The 27,282-nt window shown below is 41.1% G+C and overlaps 1 protein-coding gene across 1 annotated transcript in view; it reads left to right on the top strand.

Moving 5' to 3' along the window:
* The window catches only part of fras1 (Fraser extracellular matrix complex subunit 1), a 265,766-nt gene that overhangs the window by 144,702 nt on the left and 93,782 nt on the right, over positions 1-27,282 (top strand). Inside the window, exons 18-27 of the mRNA XM_069722629.1 lie at positions 132-272; positions 2,213-2,359; positions 10,390-10,545; positions 11,109-11,255; positions 14,221-14,367; positions 16,283-16,423; positions 17,330-17,465; positions 17,971-18,116; positions 21,795-22,098; positions 25,316-25,400. Coding sequence (XP_069578730.1) covers positions 132-272; positions 2,213-2,359; positions 10,390-10,545; positions 11,109-11,255; positions 14,221-14,367; positions 16,283-16,423; positions 17,330-17,465; positions 17,971-18,116; positions 21,795-22,098; positions 25,316-25,400 — 1,550 coding nt within the window. The remainder of the gene's footprint in view (positions 1-131; positions 273-2,212; positions 2,360-10,389; positions 10,546-11,108; positions 11,256-14,220; positions 14,368-16,282; positions 16,424-17,329; positions 17,466-17,970; positions 18,117-21,794; positions 22,099-25,315; positions 25,401-27,282) is intronic.

The following is a 27,282-nucleotide window of genomic DNA, read 5'->3' as shown; positions in this document are numbered from 1 at the left end:
CCACTCGTGTTTTCATTCTTCTGTTGTGGTTGTAGAACAGCAGTGAGAGGCACAGTTCAAACCTCCTCCGTCTTCGGCCTCATGGGGTTTTTGTATGTTTAAAAAGTGTCTTTTCTGCGTGCCCTTTTCAGAGTGTCATCCGTCCTGCCGGCTCTGCACCGGCCCGTCTGCAGATAACTGTACGTCCTGTCCCGCTCCGTCCGGCCTGCACGAGGGCCGCTGTGTCCCCGCCTGCCCGCAAGGCTTCTTCATCCAGGACAACCAATGTCAAGGTGAGAGCTCACGCGTTTCTGTGCTGCACCGACCAATGACATCATGCATTATACAGCACCTAATCCTCGCCCTAAAACCAAAACTCACACTGCCTTCTAATTAGTGAGCGTTGGACAAAATGTCCTCTGCTTCCAAAGATTCCTCCACTCTCAAGGTCGGAAGCTGCTTTTGAAGAAAAACAGCAACGCACACACAAACATACAGATTTCACTCTGCATGAAATGCTTTACTTTACTGTCTTTATTTTCTCGGAGATCTTGACTCTCGGCCTGTGACACTGTTTTATAACTTAGCTGAGCTGAGCCGAAGTCAACAGAATAATCATTCAGGAAATTGAAATTTAGACTTAAAATGAGGCCGATTTTTCTTCCGAAGATGTTTAAGTTCGGTGGGTTCTGGTGTTAGTGGGTCCAGACTACAGTTTTCTATTTAGGTAATGTTAAGAAAGGCATTCATACTGCATGAAGTGTCCGAGGCAGGTGGTCAAACTTCTGTGCTCACCAGACAACGGGATTTCTATACAGGTGAGGTCAGCGCACAGACGGTTTATAAAAGAGTTCGTAGCTTCCAGTTCTGTAAAATGGTTCTGATCCAGAAGTGTCTTCAGCTGCAATACCAGCGAGTGCCACTAGAGGTCGGCTCCAAAAAGCCTCCGGCTCCATAGACTCCCATTCAACTTCTCTCATCAAATCCAAAGTGAATAAAATGTGTCCATCAGTTTCTCGGTGTTGTTAGCTAAAGTCACTCCTTCTTCTTAGTTTTCTGGAGGTCCATCTGAAAATAATCCCTCATTCATTAGAAAAGAAGATTCAAGAAGACCTGTTTTTGGGGGCGTGTCTGTTTGATTGACAGGCCTGTGGTGCAGTCAGGTTACAGCTAATTTAAGGTCACATTAAATCCGAACAGAAATCTAATGTTCCTCAGAAAGACAGTAAATACCCCCACTTTTCTGTCTCCTATTTATCAGCTCTGTCTTCAGGTCTTTATAAACTGGATGAATTTTATTGTTTATCTCGAGGAAGACAAAAAGCTGTGGCAATCATCACTGGATCTCTAAATACAGCTTTAGTTTTGACCCCCAAACCTGGTTGAGTATTTAAAGCGGGAGATGAAGATAGACACTGAAGCTGTGAAGAAGAGCGATGGGCTCAGGTTGCATCGACCTCTGGGAAACCAAAACCAATGAACTCTGCTTGTCTCGTCCTCTTCAGTGTTGATTGGCTCTTTAGAAGCTTCCCAGATACCCGGAGGAAGAACTGACTTTTACCACAAAGTTAAAGTGTTGGTGACTTTTTATGCTCAGCAACATGTTGTTCAAGTTATATAAAATATGTTTAATGACGACAAATCCAATGACAGAGCTTTGAAGCCTTTTTTACTTGATCAGCTCTGTTTTTAGCTCCGATGAAGCTCCTGTACAACAAACAGCAGAAAAGGTGAGATGAGTTGGTGAACAAAGGAAACTTCTTTCGCCTAGATAGCCAGTCCCTCCAGGAAATAGTCATCTTGCGACACAATAATTAATGCAAATTCTAAAAGTATTAACACATAAAGTAAATATTTTCAAACAAAACTCTCTTTATTGGAAAGGCTCTGCTCCTGCTTTCATCAGCAATTTAAAAAAAAAAAATCTAATTTTTCTCTCTCAACTTTTTTTTACCCAAAGAACTCACTTCAATCTCTCAACTTTCATCTCAATTTTTGAGAAAATCAGCCGCAGAATGAAACATTTTTGATGGAAGTCCTGGAGACTGAACAGCCAGATATTTTTCTGAGGAATATTGGACTTAATGCCGTTGCACATTTCTTTTCATGTGTTTACTCCACTGTGATATTTTCGGGCTCGAGGCTGTGAAAAAGTGATGTAAGTAAATAAAAACTGAGTTTCTATAAAAATACACATCATCCCCTCCCCTCCGTTTGTCCTCCCGTCTCCCAGCATGCCATCCGTCCTGCCAGACCTGCTCCGGTCCGTCCCAGGCTGACTGCGTCTCCTGCCCCCCGCTGGCCTCCCTCCAGACGGGCTACTGCCGGACGAGCTGCCAGGACGGACAGTTCCTGAACGCCGTCACCGGAGAGTGTTTCAGTAAGTCTGTGAGTGTGAGTGTGTCTGGTGGAAAGCTGATTTATATGCCATTATGTTCCATTTATATGCGTGAAGCTTTCATCAGACTCGCTGCCACCAGTGCTTGTTCTTTGGGCTGAGTGGCTCCGGTGGGATCAGAACCAGCAACCCTGGCAGGGATGGAGTCTCGTTCCGCCCGCTGAGTTCTGCACAACCAACGAGACGTAGCAAACGTTGTGCGTCTGAAGCTCCAGTTTACAGCATTATTCATAAGAAATGTCAGCTGGTCTTAGATTCATATGTTTGACCTTCTGCTGAGTCTGAAATGAGCTGCAGTCACATTTAGCATTTTTTTCTGGAGGGAACGTTGATATTGAATAGATATAAAACTGGTGGAGTCATTAGTGCAAAACATGCTGAAGAAAATAAGTAGGTGTTTGATTTGATTAAATCTATTAAAGGAGAAAACTGAAAAGTACATTAGAACAATATGTGTTGTCTCTGAGCGTGGACTGAACGGTCCGTCACGTCTGGTGCGCTGCGGTTTTGTTTCCGTCCCGTGCACGGCTTCATGTCCACCGGGAGCGCTGTGTCTGCCCGTTTTATCACACTTCCTGTTTCCATGATGTTTCCTTGACTTCTGTTCTTCTATCGCGGGTAAACGTTGTTCAACGGCTTGTTTTTAGTCCGTTTTGTGTTTATTGTCATCATTTCCTACTTTGTGCTGCAGACACAGTTAAAACAGCTGCTGAGTTTCATTAAAACCACGAATCCTCCTGTTTATTGTGTAACTGTTCCTCAACGTCTGCAACGGGAGGACGACACATTTCTTGTCCAAATTGAAAGTCGGTGATGAAGTGATGTGTTTTATGATCAGGAGTTGGGTGTTTTATTTTGAAATTTTCCCGGGATGTTGTTGTTTTTTCCCGACTGACTTCCTGCCCGGCCGTTCTGCTCTGTCTCCGAGCGTCTTCCCTCATAAACAGCCTCGCTGCTCATCTTTAGTGGAGCAGAGCAGCGACCTGCTTCTGGGACGCTGCTGAGGTGGGAGAGGAAACGCTGACTTTAATGACGGTGATTCCTCCCGTGGAGATGAAACCAGTGGAAAATAGCCTTCATACGGTGTTTTTTGCATTGTCACCATTGAGGTGAGGCTGTTTCTGTGGAAACATCATAAAACTTTCACATTCAGTCTGGTTTGAATAAATGAAGCAACTGCAACTACAAAGCTACACCAACTGATGTTCATGGGTATCAGAGTACTGAGAGTCATAACAAGCTGACAAAAATGTGATTTCTGTTGAAATAACTAAGACTAATAGCCATAACATAAAAATACATGGATGGTTATTTCCTTGAGAATCATTTGTTTGTGAACATTTCCATTTTTATCAATGAAAGTGAGCTTTGAAAAAAATAGAATTCACAGTTCAGTTCTCGAAACAAACGATTCTTGGTCTCCAAAACAAACCCGAAAACTTTCTCTCCATAACTGTAAAAAAGGAAGAGAAGAGAAGTTTCTTGCTGGCAGTTTCAGAGAAACTTATTTGTGTTTATTCATAAAAGACAGTCCTCCCCTCCCCCTCCCCCAACCTGCTCTCCATGGTGGAGGACGCTGGCAAAGAGTGTGTGTGTGTGTGTGTGTGTGTGTGTGTGTGTGTGTGTGTGTGTGTGTGTGTGTGTGTGTGTGTGTGTGTGTGTGTGTGTGTGTGTGTGTGTGTGTGTGTGTGAAGGTAACTCCTGCTGGGCAGTAAAATGAGTTTGTACCTATCACGCTGTAGATTAAAAAGCGGCGTGTTTACACGACTAGACGTCAGCGTGGACGAGATACCAGCAAGTAAACAAAATGTGGAGGAAAAAAATAGACGCTTTTGGCTTTTAATTACAGTTTCTGATGACACACACTGTTTGGAGACATGAAAGTGCACCCGCATTTTAGCCTAAAGACACACACACACACACACACACACACACACACACACACACACACACACACACACACACACACACACACACACACACACACACACACACACACACACACACACACACACACACAACCTAATCTCAAATGGGTCAAGCTCAGCCAAACTGTAGTTAATAAAAAATGCTTTGTGGCACTTCTGGGCCACAGAAATACTGGGGTCATCATTTCTCCATGGCCCCGGACACACACACACACACACACACACACACACACACACACACACACACACACACACACACACACACACACACACACACACACACACACACACACACACACACACACACAGAGGCTTGGATTACCTCTGTCCAGCCAGCAGCACCGCCATTGTTACATAACGTGTTAAGGCGATGAGTGTCGATCATGAGTTCATGTGAGAGCGGCCATCGGATGTCTCCTCTTCATCTGCACATCAGATGTCTCCTCTTCATCTGCATCGCCCGTCTCTTCAGGAACTCTCCTCTCTTTGGTGTTTTCGGTATCTGACAGCATCGGCACTCTGAACACGTACTTATTCAGTGCCGCTCCAGCCGGGAGATCTGTCAAACTTGAGTGGTTGATCCGTGATGTTTTAGCGGACGTCTCCTGGATACATGATGAGAGACGGTAACGACGAAGAGATGTGAAAGATGTCACATCTGTTGTCGGGCCGGTGCTTCTCCTCTATGACACCTTTTAATCTGATTACTGTCCACCAACACCAGTTAGTTTTCTAACATTTCATTACGTTGTATCATGTCATCGGCCTCAAGCCAACACAGAGCAGTCAGGAGGACGACGTGGCAGAGCTGAACCAATCAGATGTGTGTTATGGAGGATAATATGGAGGTTGTATTCTGATTTTATAACTGAGGTTACCTGGTTAATTTCTCCCTCCACGATTTCACTGAGTATTTTGTGATTGTTGTGATCAAAAATGTTTGAATTTGCGGTGGATTTTCTCAAAAATGTCGATGTAATTTGTGAAGTTTTAAGTGATTTCTTTTTTCTATTTGCGAGATTAGAAAAAATGACAAGTCGAGAAAGAAAAATGCATTTTTTTTTTAGCACTACCTGATAAAGAAATAAATCTGTAATCACTTCCTGTCATAATAATCATGCTGCACATCATATAAATATTTTAGTTCTCATCTTTTTTTATGTATTTATTGAACTTAGAGAAACGTGGAGATCAAAGTTCCTAAAAGCTCCTTAAAGCTCCTACAAGGTCCTAAAATATCGATATATATTGTATTTTTCCCTGCATCATCAAAAGGGTTCAATGTTTTACTGACTCAGGTACACATCTATTTACAACTCCCCAGAATAAAGTCCACAGCTCTCTGTGTTGTGATCACTGTAAGCGTCATCACTACATTACACTACATTTCTTTATTTAGAATCACGTAACAACATTTTTTCAGTTTTACAAAAGTGATCCATCTTTTTAACTATTTGCAGTAAAGTAGGAACCAAATGGAAACATTGGGTGTTTTGTTCTTTTAAGGGAGAAAAAGAGAAAAAAAAAAAAAAAAGAAAGAAAATATCTACCAATATTATTATAAACATATATATTCTGTACTTTATTTTACTCACGCATTTGAAAATGTTTTTTAAACAAAGGAAGGGTGTTTTGGGGGAATATGTATTTTCCTCTTCCTTGAATTTGTTTTCTTGAAGTCAGAAAGTGATTTAAAGCTGTTTTTTTATGTTAAGCACATGTGAGAAGCTTTTTGTTCTTTTTAATGTTTTTCTCTTGTTTTGTTTTTTGTTTTTATTTATTGTCCCTTGAAGTTTCTTTAAAAAAGACCTCGTACTTGTTCATTATTACATCATGTGGGATATATACCATCCGTGCAGGCTGAAGTAAGTTAGAATCACGGACAACACACAACAAGTTTCTCACACCTACTTTCTAGTAATCATCCTGTTTCTGACACCTGAAACCAGAACAGAAGTGTTTCTGAGCCAGCAGTGATTCAGAGCTGGGCAGGAAAAGAAAAGTAGGACACCTTTAATTGGTGTGAATCCGTTCTTTGTTGGGACGACTTGTCCAGACAGGAGTCGGCGTCGGAGGACCACACAGACTTCAAATAAAGACCATGTCCCACTTCTGTTCCTCTCTGTCTCTGAACAGTTCCTGCACTCAGGTTTCATCCCCGAGAGAAACTTGCTCTCACAAACAAGTTTGATTCTCTTTTCAAGGACGAAATAAACTGAGAAATTCGAGAGTCTTTATGTTCTCGTCTTTCATTAAGGAAGTTTGTGTTGCATACTGAAGGAGATGCAGGACAACAAGTACGACATACTGTAGGATCATGCCAGGTATAAATCCTGGCCGCAGAAGAGTCCGTGTGCCGTGTATTTATAGCTCTCGCATGCCCTTTTATGTGCTTCAAAATTGGTAACTACGCCATAAAAAGGGACTCTGTGGACCCGGATCAATGCCATTTTAGTTTGATATTCAGTTTTAGTCCTCACAATCAATGATCGCAGACGCCTGAGTTATCTTATCTCCTCTGTGGAGCCGTTTGTTCGGCGCCCAGAGCCGGATCGCCTGCAGAGTTGGCAGCAGGAATACTGATATGTGATTTGTTGGAAAGTGATATGATGTGGAAGATATGGATGTGAATGACGGACAGGAAGTTCTTGTTTTCCTTCGTTCACTCTGTTGATATTGGAGCTGCTTCAGAAGGACAGAGAGACTCACCTGCAGCAGATGCAGATGTTTCTGAGATCGGAGCAGCTATCAGAGGAGAAGCTGCTCTGCAGGCAGAAATGATCTCGTTCACTTTCTGAGTATCTGTCAGACACGAAGGGAGAGCCAAACATTCCCACGTTTAATTATAACCGTCGATGTCACGGGAGCAGTTCTCACAGGAAAGACACTCAAAATGTTGTTTTAGGTAAAGTTATGGACAAATTACATTATCAGACAGAACTAAGTCTCACCGAAACCATAATACCCATCGGTATGCTGCCATTATTAACTCCCCTAAAATCTGACCCAAGATACGTCACAGAAAGGAATTTAATAAATAAATGTACCATAAACAGACTGCGCTGCAGCACCATTACATTAATTAAACCTGACATAGAATATATATATATATATATATATATATACGTGCACTTTTCCCAGAAATCATATTGTGTGAATATACAGAGATCAATTCCTCCCGATGATAATGTAACAGCGTTAAAAACAACAACATCAACACCAGAGAATCGTTTGACCCTCTTTTAGTCGGTCTGAGTGAAAAACACACAGGGAGTAGTTGGAAAAATGGATTTTGCAACATTGCAAATTTTTTTTATTAAAGTGCGGACATGGGCGGGGCTTATACCAGCAGATGTATTGGTATGAAAGGCGAGTGGATATACAGCGATTTTATGTGTGAAGTAGATTTTATGAGTTAGTCAACAAAAGCACATTGACCTGTATTATAGCGCCCCCTCATGGCTGGCGTGTCAAATCTATTCAGAAGAGAATTTTCGGGGCTCATTATCTTCCGTTAAAATTTAATCTTTGCACCGCCTACTGTTTAGGCTCCAGAACTGTTTGTTTAGACGTAGTAATAACAATAATAATAATAATAATACGAGTTGGTTCCACCACCGTTGGTGCTTGGACCCCTAAAAAAAGACAAGAAATGACAAGAAATCTTGCGGATACAACTTAACATGAGTGAGTGCTGTCAAATGTAGCTTGTTTTCCAGTTTCTCTCTTGAATCTAACCTCTGATTGGCTGATGCCTCTCAGGTTTCAGTCCTGTTGTGACCCATAACTGCATCATATAGTAGTTGAGTTGTGCTGAGATTGACCAAAATAATAACTGAAATGAACCAAACAAGCAGAGCTGAAAACTCACAATTGGAAATATGCAGGAGAAATGCAACTATAATGACTCATTAATGATCAGAATTCTCCATCTGCTCTCTTTTTTTGATTAAACGACACATTCCTGGTTTTTAGGATGGAGACTGAAGGTAAACACAGTTTTCCCTGCGGGCCTGACTGACTGTCAGGATCATCTTTTATAAATAAACCTCCTCCATATTTTTTTTAGAAAATGAAATCAATGGAAAAATACTGGTCTAAAGAAAGCACAGCTATGAATAAGTGTGTTTATCAAAGCCATGGAAACAGTGAGTTAAATAAAACATGCCTGCAGGGCAAAGAAAAAAAACCCATCTATTTTTTCAGTTTATGTCAGATAAGAAAAGAAGAAGCAGCAGAAGTTTCCTTCCTTCCCTCGGTTGGTTTTTATATATTCCATGAACACTTGGTTTCAGCTTCAGGTTGCACTTCTTGAATTATTTAAATTCACTTAGTTTTTTTGCAGCATAATTTTTGCTTATAAATAAGTTCTACAGTTTTCTCACTTCTAAACTCTTTTAAAAGTGTAACACGTGTTGTCCTCTTCTAATTATTCTTGTGATTTCTAAAGAGCAGGACAACAAAAACGTGGGAAGAGGATCACCTGCATGTTTTTATCAAATCGTGTCACGTGGTTTTATATTTGTCTGTAACAGCTGATGAAGGTCTGTCACGGTTGTTCCCGATATCTGACCGACCTGGTTAACCGTTGTCCTCACCTGACCAACACGTACCGTCTCACCTGCAGAACCATGTCGTTCTGCTTCCTCTGTAGATATCATCTCGGCACAGGCAGATAACTTTAAGGTCCCCACCATTGTGCCAGCAGGACACACCGCAGATACCATCAGATAAAACACCGCCGGCTGTTCTCCACCGTTCCACTGATCTCGGCCCGTTCTGAGGGTTTATACGGGTCTGTGGGCTTCTACCTATCACAGGCATCTAAACTAAACAAAGATGGAGATCTGACTTAAAGGTGTGGAAAGAGACAAAGAGAGAGAAAGAATAACAAAGATGGGAATCATGTCTTCTCTCCCTTCACATCTTTAGCTAGAATATAGTTTTCAAGTCTTTCTTATATCAAACAGTAATTCATTTAGTTCAGTCAATGCATGTTATCACCAAACTCCAGGGTTTCATCCACAGACTGGATATAAAAGTGTTCGTAGCTTCAGGTCTGTAAAATGGTTCCGATCCAGAAGTGTCTTCAGCTGCAATACCAGCGAGTGCCACTAGAGGTCGGCTCCAAAAAGCCTCCGGCTCCATAGACTCCCATTCAACTTCTCTCATCAAATCCAAAGTGAATAAAATGTGTCCATCAGTTCTCTCGGTGTTGTTAGCTAAAGTCACTCCTTCTTATTAGTTTTCTGGAGGTCCATCTGAAAATAATCCCTCATTCATTAGAAAAGAAGATTCAAGAAGACCTGTTTTTGGGGGCGTGTCTGTTTGATTGACAGGCCTGCGGTGCAGTCAGGTTACAGCTATCGGTGGGCGGGACGTAGTATCGTCAGGTTTCCGATCAGATTGGTCAGATCCACCGCTGGCTCCTCCCCCAGCTCGTCCAAATATGGTCACTTCCTGCTCCAAACTGCTCCGAACTAACAAAGATGGTGACGGACAGAATCTGAACTGGAGGATTCATAACGTTCACAAACCAACGATGACATCACTGATGGTTGATGACATCACTGATGGTTGATGATTGGTTCTAAATGAGACAAAAAAAATAACTTTTATGAAAGTTTTGTTTGTAATTATTTTTTGTCGTTGCTTTTTTTGTATGATTATTTAGGAGGACTCCACCAGGCTTTGATTTACTGGCTCTGGAGACACTAATTATAGACACAAAAGTTGTCAACATAAATGAATGACATCTGTACTCTGTCCTGTGTTAAACATTACATCCTACAAAAACTTTTTTGTAATATGAAAGAAGCAAAAATGCGTCTGTCTTGGCATAAAATCAAGTCCTTGAAAGTTATGTTCAACTGTGTATTGTAACAGATTGTTTTTGCAGTTTATTTATAGCTGAAGATTGCCAATAGAAAATCAAGTTTATTGTTTTCCTGTCGGCCTCGGTTTGATAACGGATCATTTGTTCACCGTGGCATCGTGTCAACGAGTGTGAGACTCTGATAACGTCGTGGTGTTCGTCTGTCTGCAGTACGATGAGCTGAGAAATGTCCTCCTTCCTTCCTGCAGCGTGCAGCTCGGACTGCCAGCGCTGCTCGGCCGACCTGCAGACGGCCGTCGGCAGCGTGTGTCTCTGGTGTAAAGCGCCGAGGACGTGGTTGCTGGGCGACCACTGCGTCCCTCACTGTCCTCGGGGACACTACGGCTGGCACGGCGCCTGCATCAGTAAGGACCTTTACCTTCACACAGTGACCGGGCAGGTCAGAGGTCAAGCAGTCGCTGTCCTGGATGTAAAACTAAAAATCGTAGCGTCCGTGTTATATTCATCAGTCAGATCTTTAAGATCAGGGTGACCTCGTGACCTGCTCAGTTTTTTTCTCGGCCCTCTGTGGACCCGACAGTAAAACTGAATTCAGAGCAAAAATGAAACAAACTTCTGCTTTATAAATTAGTCTCAGAAATATTTTCAGATGTTAATCACCTTCATTTTGAAATGGAATTTGCGCCACCATTTGCATTATTACACATTATTATATTGCACTGTTGTTGAGTTTTTGGATTTCTTTACATATTCATTTATTTTGGTTGGATTCATTTGATGTTAATTCCCAGTAAACGTTATTGTTTCTTATAAACTATATTTCATTTTATTCAAGCAGTAAGTCTTAGTGTTGCTTTTCTGAGCTACATCATGGTTGAACTGCATTATTTGATCACATTATTTTGGTATTATACATTTTCCCACATCAAGTTTCATTTTAATGAAATCGAATTACTTCTTTTCCCAGAATGCCATCTGTCCTGTGAGGCCTGCAGTGGGGCGGGGCCTCTCTCTTGCACTTCCTGCCCCCCCAACAGCGTCCTGCTGCCCTCGGGTCTCTGTGCCCCCAGATGTCCACTTGGTTACTATGACAACGGTCAAAGGGTTTGTCAGGGTAAGTACGATACGACCACAGCGTGTTAGCTGAGTGGTGACACGTGACATCAGTTAAAGAGATAATAATCTGATGATCCTTAATGATTGACAGGAGTCGCTCAAAAACGTAGAGACCCCGGACTGTACGGTGGATCTGTAGTAAACACCTGCTCCTTTTCTTTTTGGGAAAAATGGACTTTTTTAATGCAGTCTGAACAGTGAGATCTAAGATTCATCCCAGTTCTGTAACATCCGACATCATCGCACTTATTTTTGTGTAATCTGAACAATTTGAAAGAAACTCACTCACAAGGTCAGAAAAAGTGAAAACATTTCCAGGGTCGTGGGGCTGAGACTCAAAACAGGACTCTGCAGGACGAGAAAGCTGAAGTGACAAACTGAAAGGTGGACGGGTGGTAAATATCATTCTGTAATAATACAAAAGATGACTACTGATGTGAAACATGACACAACTTCCAACTTCCAAGCTGCTCTTTGATGGAATATATCAGAAAGAAAACTAAAAGGGAAGAAAAGGAAAGAGTTGTTTGGATTATCAAAGCTTCCTTTAGGAGGTGCACTCACTTCCTGCTGTTTAGAAGACACTTTTGGATTTCATCTTTAACTTTCAGTGTGCCGCTGCTGGTTTAATAATTTCTATACCCAACACCAGAATATATGTACCATTAAAACAGCCATTTTTGTCCATTAATCTGTACTGTAATGTACAAGCTGAAGTCTCACACAGTCATGAAATGTAAATTATTCAACCAGTAGTTCCAACCCAGAGATCTGATTGGTCAACTGAACATCTGGAACAAATCACCATGACATCACATCCTGCTCATCACTAGAAATATCCCTCCACCTCCTCAATGGGAAAATAGAATTAGAATAGAATATTATATAACATGTAATATAATGTAGTTTCTACTTGTTCTAGTTCTATTAAATGACCCATTTGGTGAAGTCGGGTCTCTTTTGGTCCTTTTTGGTCGCTCCGAGCACCCGTACCGTAACACCACGGATAGTCACGCACTTACAATCCTAGAGGAGGCTAGCTGGACCGGTTTGGTTTGAACACATGACACGGAGCTAAAATGTTAAAAACACATGAGAACATGGATATCTTTGTTCATCAGATATCTTTGTTCATCAGATATCTTTATTCATCAGAGATCTTTGTTCATCACATATCTTTGTTCATCACATATCTTAGTTCATCAGATATCTTTGTTCATCAGAGATCTTTGTTCATCACATATCTTTGTTCATTAGATATCTTTGTTCATCAGATATCTTTGTTCGTCAGATATCTTTGTTCATCAGATATCTTTGTTCATCAGATATCTTTGTTCATCAGATATCTTTGTTCGTCAGATATCGTTGTTCATCAGATATCTTTGTTCATCAGATATCTTTGTTCTTCAGATATCTTTGTTCGTCAGATATCTTTGTTCATCAGATATCTTTGTTCATCAGATATCTTTGTTCGTCAGATATCGTTGTTCATCAGATATCTTTGTTCATCAGATATCTTTGTTCATCAGATATCTTTGTTCATCAGATATCTTTGTTCCAACCAGACTGAACTAGCTGATCAGTTTAGTGTTTCTATTTTTCTGTATTTATTCAGTTGAAGACGAGAAATCTTCTCTGTTGCTAGGGTGGTTGCTAAGGGTCGGACTACTTCCTGGAGTAATAAACATTACATACATTACATAAGAGTCTGCTGAGGCGACTGATTTTAAAGAAGCATTTTGAGCCTCAGAGAAAAACGTGTTTGGAACAATTGTGAAATTGTCATTATTTTCAATTTTCTTCAAAGAAAGATGAGAGCTTGTGAGGTGTGTTCTTATGATCCTGGTTCAGAAACAGCTCTCCACTGTTTCAATCAATGAACAATCAGCTGCTGAACAACCCCCTCCGAGCCTCCCTCTGTGCCCTTTATTATATTTTACATTTTTAAAACACGTTTTTTTCCTTTTCATCGATTTCAGAAAATCTTTTAAAAGCAATCAGGAGTGTAGTTTCTTCAACCAGAGCAATAACTGTCCTAACAAGGCAAACAGATTAGTACTTAAACGTGGTCCGTTCAGTCAGAAGACGTTCATTCATTATTCTGCCGTCTCCTCTTTGTAATATTGTTGCGGTGAAGACGTTGATTGATGAAAAGAAAGCGAGTCTCCGTGTTCGTCCCTGCAGAGCCGCTGACGCCAGCTTCTCTTTCTGCTGTCACACTTATTACAAGGCAGCCTGGTTTTATCACATCTGTTGTCTCTGACTGCTGGTGGTTCTCGGCAGATGTCATCAGCTGTAATAAATTATGATACAGAAGACAGTTTGTAGAGGAAATGTAAAAAATGGAGATCCTGTGCGACAGATTAAGACTTCAAACTTCAAGAGTTTACAGTGAGATGAAGATGAAGATAAAAGAAGAGGAGCATGAGAATATTTTTTTAACCCTGCTGTCGTGTTCGGGTCAAATCTGACCGATTTACAACTTGAATCAATCATAAATATTGTGTTTTACATCTGATCGCCTCAAGGCCTTATGATATCCTCCACACTAGACATTTGAACATATAGAATTGCTGATCACCACTTTCTTTCAATTCGTTGTAGTTTAGTCAACTTTGTAACACCCATGGTGTTCCCGGTCAGAAGTAAACCTGAAACACATCACTTCCTGTGTGACAGGAAAGATCTGCCAGGCAACGTACCGTCATGTACAGATTCAACTTTCACAAATTAAAAACATTTATTTGAATCCCAACAATAAAAGACAATTACTTAATTTTCTCTGGAAAAAAGAAACAAACCTATTTTTTTAATGAGCACATAAAGCAGGACTATATTTTATTTAAGTAAGAGTCGGACTACTTCCTGGAGTAGTAAACATTGCACACGTTACATAAGAATCTACTGACTGAACTCTGGTTGACCTCTGATTGACCTCTGGTTGACCTCTTTGTGTTTGGCAGCGTGTGACAGCCAGTGCCTGATGTGTGACATGACGGGCGTCTGTACGTCCTGCCGTGACCCGGCCAAGGTGCTGCTGTTTGGAGAGTGCCAGTACGAGAGCTGCGCCCATCAGTACTACCTCAACACTACGACCCGCGCCTGCAGAGGTACACTGTCGTCGCCATGACAACCCAACACAAACTGCAAGCAGTGCAGGGAGGTGCCGGATTAATAACAGGGGAAATGTAGTTCACCCTTTATGATATTCATAAATTGCTCTCCATCCATATTGCATGTAGGGCAGTGTGCTACATTGAGTTTATAGTCTCCATCAATCAACTAATAAACTGCGGGACCAGATATGCAAATACCCAACAGTGTGTATGCATCTTAATTCAGTGTTACACAGACTCGACTATCTCCTTTAATTTAGATTCAATGTATGACTACTACAATAATATATTCAATTCAATTTAAACTTAGTTTTTATTCAAGATACTTATTTTGGACAAAACGGAATTCTCAAATAAAACACCAGTGTTTGATTGATACTTTACTTTTTGTTCTGTTTCTGCCTTTTTATTTTACTTTTGTAGCACTTAGTGTTGCACAAATAAAATGAACCTGCAGCCTGACCTACGGTGGCCCGGACGGTCAAACGCTAAAATAAATAGATAGATAGATAGATAGATAGATAGATAGATAGATAGATAGATAGATAGATAGATAGATAGATAGATAGATAGATAGATAGATAGATAGATAGATAGATAGATAGATAGATAGATAGATAGATAGATAGATAGATAGATAGATAGATAGATAGATAGATAGATAGATAGATAGATAGATAGATAGATAGATAGATAGATAGATAGATAGATAGATAGATAGATAGATAGATAGATAGATAGATAGATAGATAGATAGATAGATAGATAGATAGATAATAGATAGATAGATAGATAGATAGATAGATAGATAGATAGATAGATAGATAGATAGATAGATAGATAGATGGATGGATGGATGGATGGATGGATGGATGGATGGATGATGGATGGATGGATGGCATAAAATAACAGTAAAAAATATTAAATATAAAAATGCACAGTATATACAATAAATAGAATAAAATAAAATAGAATAATTAAATTAAACAATAGTGCAAAGTTTTTTATTTTTTTTATAGAACATTTTATAGAACACAAACATTTCACTAACTGTGTTTTCTGAAATGTTTTTACATTTAGTGAAATATTTTTGCGTTTGACCCTCAGGGCCACCGTACTGACCTCTTATCCAATCGAAGCACTTGTTTATTGTCCAGTCATTCAGGGAACATCAGGTGTTTTCACCTCACTTTTCTCCAAACTCTGTCACCAACTCTGCAAGTCTCGTGTCCTTTAACAGGAAATCATGAATTATCGTAAACAGTCTTCCCACGACAATATAAACACAAAGATTAACCATCAAACTAGTTGAGACAAAACAAACATCTACTTTGATGAGGTCATACTTTTCAACATTTGTTGTTTCAAACCTTTGAAATAGTTTGAAATAGTTGTTATTGCTAGAATGACGTCTCGCAGTAGACCTTCATGTCCTGTATGATTTAATCAGAGGAAATAATCTCCTCTTTGTAAAATCAGTGTCCTGCTGCAGCTTAAACACAAACCTAGAAGCTCTCCCAAACACGGAGACTTTTATTGCCCTAATTGTGATTAATTTTCATGCCAGTAGAGCACAAACACAACAGATGTGCAGGTGATCAAAGAGAAAGAAAAAAACACACAAAAGGGTTTAAAATCAATTCCCTGCTGAAAAAGAGTTTGTTAATCTCTTTTGTTCTCGCTCCCTCCCTCTTCTGCTTTGCTCTCACCTTTTGCCCTTTTCTTTAAAATCCCCTCACCTGTAATCCCATCGCCCCAATGCACACGCACACACACACACACACACACACACACACACACACACACACACACACACACACACACACACACACACACACACACACACACACACACACACACACACACACACACACACACACACTCACTTCCTGCTCCTTCCTGCTCCCAGAGTGCGACTGGAGCTGTAACGCCTGTCGAGGCCCCCTGCGCACCGACTGCCTGCAGTGCATGGAGGGCTACGTGCTGCAGGACGGCGTGTGCACGCAGCGCTGCTCCCTCAGCTCCTACCAGGACGGAGACAGATGCCTCGGTCAGTCTGACACACAGAGGATGAGCTGACCCACATCACGTGCCGCTGAGGCAGATTTACGCTGTTATTCCATTCTGTTCGTACATTTGTGACCACGTGAAGTTGCTTTATATATATTTATCATTAATAACGGGCTCGGACCGAGCTACATCTCCAACTCTCTGGTGAACTATGAGCCTTCAGGAACACGGAGATCATCTGCTGCTGGTTTACTGGAGGTTCAGCAGATTCTGTCGGTTCTGCTCAGAATCTGTGGAACAAACTATCTGTTAGATATCAGGGAAGAAAGTTCAGTAAATACTTTTAATAGTAATCTCAAAACATATCTATTTACTTTAGCCTTGAACTCGCTACTCCTGAAGCTCTCCTGCATTTGAACTACCGCACCTCTAAAATGCATATTGCAATAAATGCTTTATTCTTGTGTTTAATTTTCTCTTCTTATCCATTTGATTTTTTTCCTATTTTTAAATGTTCCTTTATATCTTGTTTTTATGTGTAACAAGTCATTTTCTTGCTGTGAAGCACTTTGAGCTGCGTTTCTTGTATGAAAGGTGTGATACAAATAAAATGTATTATTATTATTGATATAAAGCAAATTAATCAAACGCAGATGACTCATGGGACCCTTTTATAGGTATGAACTGACAGAATCTTTAAGTTCTTTATTATTTAATCTGTGAACTACTGTGTATTAATATTGTCTTAATAATACATAACACTAGCAAGATATTCTCCGAAATGCCAAACCTCATCATTACAATCTAAACAGAAAACTTGAAAGTGCATTTTGTGTCCTGTTAGAATTAGAATGACAACTTTCCCTTTGAAGTCATAAGCTCTGCGCGGATGCTACGTTGGTTTTGATCCTCGTGTTTAATGTTTAAATGTTTGTGTGTCTGCCAGGCTGTGACGACCGCTGTCTGCAGTGTGAGGGTCCCGGGCGCTGCCGGGAGTGCCAGCCTCCCTACGCCTCTCTGCACGGACACTGTGTGCTCGAATGCGGCAGAAACTACTTCCTGGACTCCCACTCCAAAGTCTGCCCCCCCCCCCCCCCCCCCCCCCCCCCCCCCCCCCCCCCCCCCCCCCCCCCCCCCCCCCCCCCCCCCCCCCCCCCCCCCCCCCCCCCCCCCCCCCCCCCCCCCCCCCCCCCCCCCCCCCCCCCCCCCCCCCCCCCCCCCCCCCCCCCCCCCCCCCCCCCCCCCCCCCCCCCCCCCCCCCCCCCCCCCCCCCCCCCCCCCCCCCCCCCCCCCCCCCCCCCCCCCCCCCCCCCCCCCCCCCCCCCCCCCCAGTGTAAGAGTTTACTTTCTTTTTTCAAAAGATGCTATCTGTGCCAAGAAAGTTTAGTTTTAATCTTGACTTTAATCTTTTAATTGGAAAAAAAGCATCAGAAGAGGTTACGTGAGAATGAAAGTATGAAAATTGCCTTGTTTCGTTTTGGAAAATAATCAAGAAACATATCAGCCCAAATAAAAAATGAAATGAATAAAAAGGTGTTTTACACAAAGACGACATCTCTTCTAATCTTCCGACTGACTTCCATCGTCCTCAGTCTGCTCGTCCGACTGCGTGCTGTGTGACGGCGTCGGACTCTGCAAAGTATGTCGCAATCAAACCTACCTGATGGAAGGTTACTGCACCCCTGACTGTGGACACGGTTACCACGCCGACCACAAGACCAGAACCTGCCACGGTGAGAACATCATGCTTGTTTTAATTACCTGAACAGGGTCGGTAGAGTTTGGAGATGTTGATGAATCTCTGACATTTAGATTTAGGCTCCAACACTTTCTATCTGTTGAATGAAGCGTCTACATTTTGTCTTTCCTCCTTTTTTACTGGACAAACTGGTTAAAATGCTTTAAGTAAAAAAAAAAAAAACATTCTCCCACAAATCATCACGGTATTATTTATATATTATATAAGAAGGCTGTGGTTCAGTCGGTAGAGTGGGTTGAACACCAATCAGAAGGTTGGTGGTTCAATCCCCAGCTCCTCCTGTCCACATGCCTAAGTGTCCTTGAGCAAGACACTGAACCCTGAGTTTCTCCCGATGGTGAACCATCAGTGTGTGAATGTTCTCCTGATGACAGCACCTTGCATGGTGATCTGTCTCATTAGTGGGTGAATGGAAAACCATGTTAAAGCACTTTGAGACCGAAAGGTGATAAAACTATACAAGTACAGACCATTTATGATTTATTCATGAACGCTCATTAAATGTCTCCTCTGGACTTTTGCACTAATTAGTCAGCTTGTCACTCTTTATTTTGAAAGCCTGCGTTCACTGTGTCATCGACATGTGACTGGAACTGAATGGCAGCAGGAATGTTTAGAGGAAAACATAGTTCAGTTAAACCTGAAAACAAACGAGATGTTTTCATCCAAAAGCTAAATATTTTATAGCGAAGCATCATGAACGGTGTGTTACTCCGCCAACACCAGCGGTTCAACCTTTTTTATTATACGAGAATGAAATCATGATGGCCACATAAATAATGCAAATTACCACGAGACATGCATGAAATCAAATCCACATGGCTGGTTGCTAGGCAACAGGCTGGTTAACCCAACGCATACAGTGGTTGAGTGAACAAAACAAAAAAAAGTATGTTTGAGCCCGAGGACGTTTAAATGTTACCGTCCGTCCAAAGCTGCAGCTCAGACGGTGAGAAACTAATTTATATTAAAGAGTCACGGTATGCTGAGATCCTCGTTGTTCCACCTATGCCACCAGCGGGGAGGTAGTCCTACTCACTTACATCCAGTCGGACAAGCTAAATCATGACCTGTCAATCACACACAGAGAGAGCTGTGTTTCATACTCAAAAACATTCCCTGCATGTCGCAAAAACATCTTTTTGGGTGCAGAAATATTTGTGAAAAACTTCCACTGGTTCCCAGTAAAGGCTGAATAAAGTCCCAGTTTATATATCAGCCTTCTGTGGGAAGAACAACTCCACAACAAGCAGGACAAAATATCAGAGAATATATTCAGCACACATGTGACAGTAAATGTTCAGAAGATACAGAACAACCTAACGTACGTTTTGAGTTGAGTTCCTGGTCAGAATTAAAGGCAGAATGTTTTCTGTCCTTTCAGACGTCACCTCGAAGCTAAAAACTCTGCGAAGTCGTTGGTTTAAGTAATATTACACTGGAGGGTCTTCTTTAACGTCATTATTGGCCCAATTGTGATGCAGTCAGGATCACACCCCCCCGTGTAATGCTGTGATTATAGGACAAGTTACTAGTTAAATAAAATATGAAATCTAAATGTTTTCATGTTGTGAAGCCAGCCACCGCCAGGATTTGAAGTGCACGACTCTGTGATGTTACACAGAGCGACAAAAGAGCACCAAATGGGTCACATTTAATGGACCGTGTCTGACAGGAGAAGTTTCCTGTTGGTAATGTACTAATTGGTCCTGGTGAATAACACAGAAAAGAGGATTGTCTGCAGCGCTGGGTCATTAGCGGCCTCTTGTTCTGTCGTTTTTTCTCTTTTATCTTCAAACACTGGTTGTGAACCTGCAGGCTGAGACGCCTCGGGCCTTCAGGAGGACTTCAGGACGTCTCCCAGATGTCTCGCTGGGAAACGATTCGGTGATGAAGGAGAGCTCGAATAGTACAATACATTATCCTGAACCCTTTGTGATAAATGCTTCTTTCTGGTGAAATAATGAACATTTGTGAGCCTCCAGGCTTCAACTAATCCACGAGTTAATCAAGGAAAATAGCAAAGAAACTGCTTCTTTTTTTTTTTTTCATTTTTGCCAGCCAACAAAAAAAGTTGAGAAACTAGCGGTTTAAATTACAGACTTGTTCTTATTTTTAAGTGTAATTATATAGTAAAAAGTTCGAGATTTACGAGTGCCTCTTGGCATCATTAGTGGAGGTATAATAAGATTACAGTGTGGATCTCAAAAGAGCTGATCTTTAAAAAGTTCCTGAACAAAGTTGGTTCCAATTAAAAGCAACTTCTAAAATGCCAGTTTTTTTTTTATTTCATTTCATAACTTCCTCTCAGCACCTTCACAGTCCCAGTCTGAAATGTCATTTGAAATTCTCATTAATAGGCATTGATTCGATCTTTAAAAACGTACATGTTTAAAAATAATTCCAAAATAAAAGCCCCTAATAGCTTAAAGTGGCTTAGATGTAACTCCACTCCTCTATCTCCACCCGCCCCTCCACCCTCCGCCTGCAGCTGGTGAGGTAGCTGCCTGAGGTGAAAGGATTAGGATTAAGTATTGTTATAAAAAACGTTCAATTCCGGTACCTTGACTTTGATTCCGGTTTCTAAACAACGCTTTAAAAAAAAAAAGAAGAAAATACTCATTTTATTAAATCCATTTAAATTCTATTACACATGACAGGACAAATCTTTAGTTTCCGTCCATTTTAGAGGTGGAGAGTGAAACCCAGGTTGTGTTCTGTAGCTACAATTAACAGGTGTCCCCTTAACGCATCACATGGAGGATGCTGCAATTTACCGAAGTCCTGTAAATGTCTCACCGGCTTAAACCTCCTGATACTGCAGAGCACACAACTAGGACAGGTGTGTGGCCACAAACTGGGAGTAAAAAAGGTTTAAGATTTAAATGACATAAGTGGAAGCGAAGTGATGAGCCTTCATGACAACGATGAGATCTACAAGCAAGTGTCTCAAAATGAAAAGGTGTTGTTGTGGATGTACCTTTGATATCAAAAATTGGGACGGAAACACAAAGTATTTTATGTTATTGACTAATGAACCAAGTTGGTCGGTGATAAAACGTATCAAAGTTTGGCACCGAGTTTTAGACGGCTTTGGTTTCATTGGTAGTTAACGTATAAAAAGCTGCCTGTCGATGACTGCTTATCTCATTTATTATATATCTTGTAGCACAGAAAATAAAACACCACATGGACGCGTTAACAACGTTAGAAACTAGAGAGGCTCTTTACAATGTTTTGTGTTTTATGTATGCTATGAAAAGTTTTTGGGGAGTTTTGAATAAATTATTATTACACTTAGTTATCAGACCAGTCAACCTCTCTAATCTATTTTGTTCTTAATGTTCTACTTTTCTTTTGCATATTTCCACTGAGTAATATTAAATGTAACTTTATTATTAGGTTGTAATGTTCATTCTAGTAATACTTGATAACCCATTTTAGCTGTAATATTGTTTATGAACATGTGTACCAGACTTATCTCCCCTCAGGAATAATTAAAGTGGGTTATTTTGGGTGTTAGAGTTGAAAAGGAGTTGAAAAATGTACTGAAGTTGAATTTACTTCTTCTTTCAGGGATTTCAGGTTCAGTTTTTCTTTGATAAAAACACTGAAGATCAATTCATTTCTGTTTTTCTTCTCCCCCTCTCAGTGAACACCCACCCCCCGGCGCTCCGGGTCAACGGCTCCCTGCTGGTGCCCCTCGATGGTTCTGCCCCGCTGCACCCCGCCCTGCTGCAGGTGTCGGACCCAGACAGTCCGTCTGAGCTGCTGATCTTCCAGCTCGTTCGGGGCCCCAGCAACGGACGACTGGTCCTGTTCGGAGCGGGAGACGTAGAAGAAGAGACGGGAGGCCGAAGGACGCCAGGTCGAGAACTGAGCAGGGACGACACCTTCACATGGGCAGAACTGAAACTCGGCCGGGTCCGGTTCCGACACCAGCGAGACAAAGCCAGGTGAGTGGCTTGGTGCACAAGAATGTCAATGAGAGAATAAAGTTGTCCCCCCCCCCCAATACTAAAAAAAATACCAATGTGTCCCGATCGAACTGTTACCACTGTTCAATGTACACGTTATAGACTTACAGCTACGTTAGCTCACCAGCGCCCTCCTGAAGTCCACTGACAGGTTCAGAGTGTAATTGTAAGTGTTGTAGAACGGATTCCTACGATGTTAGACCTTATTATTTAATCAGAAACAGCTGTAATATCACTCTGCTCGAAGCTACCAGACTCCATTCAAAAAACAGTCATTTTAACTTGTTGAGTTGAGTCTGGTCAGGCTTTTTAGTAAGCGAAAGATTGTAACAGTTACATGAAATGTTTTACTTTAATTACTAATCTGTTACCTATTAAGGTGTCTGTTACTGTCTGAAAAATATATGTTGCAGTCAATGCAAAGACAAATTTAATTTTAAATAAATCCAAATAAAATGATAATCAAGTGAAGGTCGGCCTTCTTGTTCTTCTGGTAAAATAAGGAAATCTGGTCACGAGAAAAATCAACAAAACAGAAACTGACCTGGACAAAACACACTTTTTGTTAAAGGGACAATCTGTCATTTGTTGTTGAAAGCATAATATTTACAGAAACATACTTTGGATATATAATGTAGTGCGAGAAAGTAGGGCACATAATAAGCAAATGATGGACATCAGTTTACATCCAACAATTAAAATACGTCTTGTCAGTTTTGAGACTCTCAGTGTTTCCTTTCAGTATTTACCTGTCTTAAAGCTGACATTAATCCCGCTGCCTCCCTCCTCTCCATTCATGAGCATCCTGACATTTCAGTTTTGCTGCACTTGACATTGTCGTCCGTTTGATTTATGCTGCTTCTTCCCTGGAAAAGTTCATATCCTACACAATGCATTTACACATCTTATTTAATGATGCTAAATTTGCATATCCTGCATTTTAACTGTATTTGACTCCAGCTGCTCATATGTATGTACAGACTAAACGCAGCCGCTTTAAAGCGCAGCCAGAGGTCAGTCCTCCTCATTACAGCCGCTGTGCTGCGGCCTTCTCCTCCAATCAGTCTGTGACGTGTCGTGTTTGAGCCCAACGTCCCATCAGCCAATCAGAACAGACATATTCAACATGTTGAACTCAGCTGATCTGGACTGAAATGGAAGTGTGCCAGTGAATTAGTAGAATATGATCCACTGCCCAGTTTTGAGCCATTACATTAATGGAGACTGCTGTGAAACGTAAAGCCCCAAATAAGATTAAATCTGAGAATTACAGACATATTTTTCAAATTATGTCGAGTGGGGGGATAACAGTTGCAGAACCAGAGCCACAAACAAACGCTCACAGTTTGATTCTACGAAGACTCGACGTTTCCAACTGAGAAACACGAACCGTGTCCAAATGACATTGAGAAAAAACCTCTAATAGCTCCTCATGCAGTACAAGTCACTGTGGATGAAGTGGACAAAGTCATTTCATTTTTCTAAAGAAGATATTTTCTTCCATTAATGTCTGTTAAAGGGAGACTGACGCAAAATTAGTTTTATGTTTGGAGTGTATCTACACACACACAGATCAAAAGTCTTTCCACTTGTGTCTCAAGGCTGCGTTAAAAAAAAAAAATCCATCTCTCATCTATAATGAATCAGAAAGACATAGCAGCAGTATTTATAATCTTAACATAAAATGAGATTTAGAAGTTCTGTGGCATTTTTTTCAAGAAATATATTTCTTATGTTACTTTAATAAGACGTCAGATACATCTGTAATGGTCCTTCACTATCCTCACTGTGATAAATCTCACTTCTTTTGGTAAAAATTAGAATTCAAAAAGAGTGGTATCATTGTTGAAAGGTGCTGTGTGTAAAATATGTGGATTTTATCTGGATTGGAGGCAATGGTTTAGATATTAAACATGAAACACTGAACATGAGAATACTGATCTTTACATACTTTGACAGATGAATACAAAAGGAGGTTTTCAAAACCTACTCACTAAACAGCAGGTTGACATTAGACACATTTAAAAAGCCCTCAACTATTTTCAGCAGCAGCAAATTTATTCAAAATATGACCATGAAGAGTTTTACCTTTACCTCGTTTGTTTACAAACTGTATTTAAGTTTGTCAAAATATACAAAAGTAATATTTTGACGTTGGAGCAGTCAGGTTCGTCCGTGACTCTGAAGGTGGACGTTGGGTCGTACTCTGTGTGGCTGGATGCAGCCCGGGTCGCTTGGAGCAGGTGAGGTGGGCGTGGCAGGTCGGAGACTGGGGACCTCTGGTGGCAGGAGGGAGTGACTACAGGGAGCACACTGAATGACAGGAGTGGAAAGGCCTCGTAAAACACTTCATATGGATCCACTCGTCGCCATATTTCCTTTTAGTCCTTTCGGAGACAAAAATGGCAAACAACGCAAGTTGTTGGCTGAAACAACAGTTTTGTATTCACAACAAAGTAATAGAAGTCAAGTGTTGTAAGTGTAACATGCAGCTGATGAGCCTCTGTTCAGCACCTATAAAACATATTAGAAAAGAAGCAGGGACACCTGGTGTCCAGGTGGACGGGTCGTCCCTCCAAACACACTACCTGCTCTGTCATCTGCTCTTCAGACGTCATTGGCTGCGTCCCAACTCCAGCCCTGGGGGATTGTGGGTAATAAGCCTTGTCTTTGGTGATGTTGAGACAGCAGGGTAGAGGAGATATTCTTGATGAGTGAGTGTGTGTGTGTGTGTGTGTGTGTGTGTGTGTGTGTGTGTGTGTGTGTGTGTGTGTGTGTGTGTGTGTGCGTGTGCGTGTGCGTGTGTGTGTGTGTGTGTGTGTGTGTGGTTACTCTCCTCTACAGCTCCGAGGTGATTACACCTAATGACTACACACTACGTTCGCCCCGCAGGACTCATTTTCCCAGAACCCTCTGGGGCTAACTAAAGGCTGTTTATGTCATGTTTATTCAAAGTGATTCTGGGATCGAGAGAGGATGAAATTTAATCTTTAATTCAAAGATTTCCTTTAAACGATCTGCCTTCAAGTGGTTTTAAAATGTCCTCTCACTTTCCTTCTTTCTTCCTTTCTTTCTTTCTTTCTTTCTTTCTTTCTTTCTTTCTTTCTTTCTTTCTTTCTTTCTTTCTTTCTTTCTTTCTTTCTTTCTTTCTTTCTTTCTTTCTTTCTTTCTTTCTTTCTTTCTTTCTTTCTTGTAGGAGTGACGAGTTCACCGTGCGCGTTGCTGACCCGCAGCTGTTTTCTCAACCAGAAACAATTCAAGTTCAAGCTGTGTCATTGCAGGTATGCAGCTCTTCTTTATTTAACACTCGGGTCATTTTACGCCAGTCAATATGTGAGGGATTCAAATGACAAAGCCAACAGAAAGCGGTACAATAAGGAAGCACGTTCCCTTTTTCTATGAACAAAACAAAAACTAGCATTTAGTATTTCTTTTTGCTAAATGGTACCAACATACCAATCTCCTCTCTGACTGTAGAAAAGCTACATGAAGTTATTTCACATCTCTGAAACCTCATGGCTAATGGACAGTTCTTCTTCATGTTCAATGTGCACCGAACATCTAGATACTGAAGTTTACGACATGGTGTAATAGATGGCAGCCACCCATCTACTTAGCAAGCTATAAACGTTGTTAGCCGATTACTGCATTATGTATCTAAAATCGCATTCAATCAGATCCATCAGAGACAATTAAGCCAGCAAACATTAAAATTGTGTTGATAAAAAAAACAATCACACGTAGAAGTTTGAGATATCTCAGCGTTACCATTTCTAACTCTTCAACCACACAAGCTGCACAGCCACAGTTAGCCTGGTCAGTCTGACAGCTCATTCTCCACCGTGGAGCTGCTTCTCATTTTACTGTGTCATCCCAGCTGATCTGCATCTCTCCTTTTTGAGGCTTCGCCTCCATTGATTGATGCCACGGCTGCGACTGGCCGTCGTCAGCTTGACAGCACGACTTGATTGGTGTCAAGCTGACCTCTGATTTTGTCACATATAAACTATATAATGAGGGACAAGGGATTGAAGTCTTCTTTCCTGAGATGTGTCGATGGTTAGTGTGACACCTGCATTACTGTGCTCTGTGGCTCAGAGAGAAATATACAGAAAGACTAGATGCTGAAGGAACACAAATAGAAAATAGCAAAACTGAAAACATGTCAACAAACGTAAGTATATAAGAACGATGTTATTACCTGAGTGGAAAAATGTATTATTTGTCTTTTATTGAGAAAATCAAAGTCATCCGTAACTTTCACCCAACCCAGTCTTTCAAACAAAATTTTGTATTTCAAAAAGTAGTTTTGATGTAATTTCATATGGGGATGTAATTATTAAAAACTGAAATGAACAACAACCCCGTTTTCAAAACAGTTGGGACACAGTGTAAAATCATGTAAACCTGTGTTTAATTAAAAATAGACCAAAGACAACAGCTGTCAAAGACTGTGTGGGCAAATTGCATTAAAAACACACTATTCTGGAGTGGAAATCACTGCACGGGCTCAGGAACACTTGTGAAAACCATCGTCTGTGAACACAGTTCATCGCTGCGTCCACAAATGCAGGTTAAAACTCTCCGATTCTCAGAGTCCGCTGATAAACTGGCCTCCTGCAGTCCAGACCTGTCAATCATTGAAAACATCTGGAGCATCAGGACATGAACAATACAACAAAGGAGACCTTGAACTGCTCACCACAGGGTCTCCTCAGTTCCCAAATGTTTCCAGAGCATTGTTAAAAGAAGAGGTGATGCAACACCGTGGTAAACATGCCCCTGTTACAACGGTTTTGAAATGTGTTGCTGGCATCAAATTCAAAATGAGTATATATATTTTTCATAAAACAAAACCAGTTCTCATTTTTAACATTGGATATGTTGTCTTTGGTGTATTTGCATTTAAGTATGGGTTTACATGATTTTCAAATAATCACATGAAAATAAATACAGTCTGTATGTGAGGAGACTTTTCTTGACCGTGAGGGTCTCCTGAAAATCTGCACCTTCAATGTAGAATTTAAACAACTATCTGTTATTTTGCGTGTCATGTCTTTGTCAGTGTTTACTCAACAGCGTTGCTGCAGTCTTAAATTGAAATCCTCCCCAAATAAATTAGAGTTGCAGATGTAGCGCTCTGAGCGCTGCTTGCAGATGGTG

The sequence above is a fragment of the Brachyistius frenatus genome, unplaced genomic scaffold, assembly GCF_029030835.1.
Source record: "Brachyistius frenatus isolate BFR_SWC_R1_liver_20210118 unplaced genomic scaffold, ASM2903083v1 Contig_298, whole genome shotgun sequence".
NCBI lineage: Eukaryota > Metazoa > Chordata > Actinopteri > Embiotocidae > Brachyistius > Brachyistius frenatus.
This window is presented reverse-complemented; position numbering and strand designations above follow the sequence as displayed.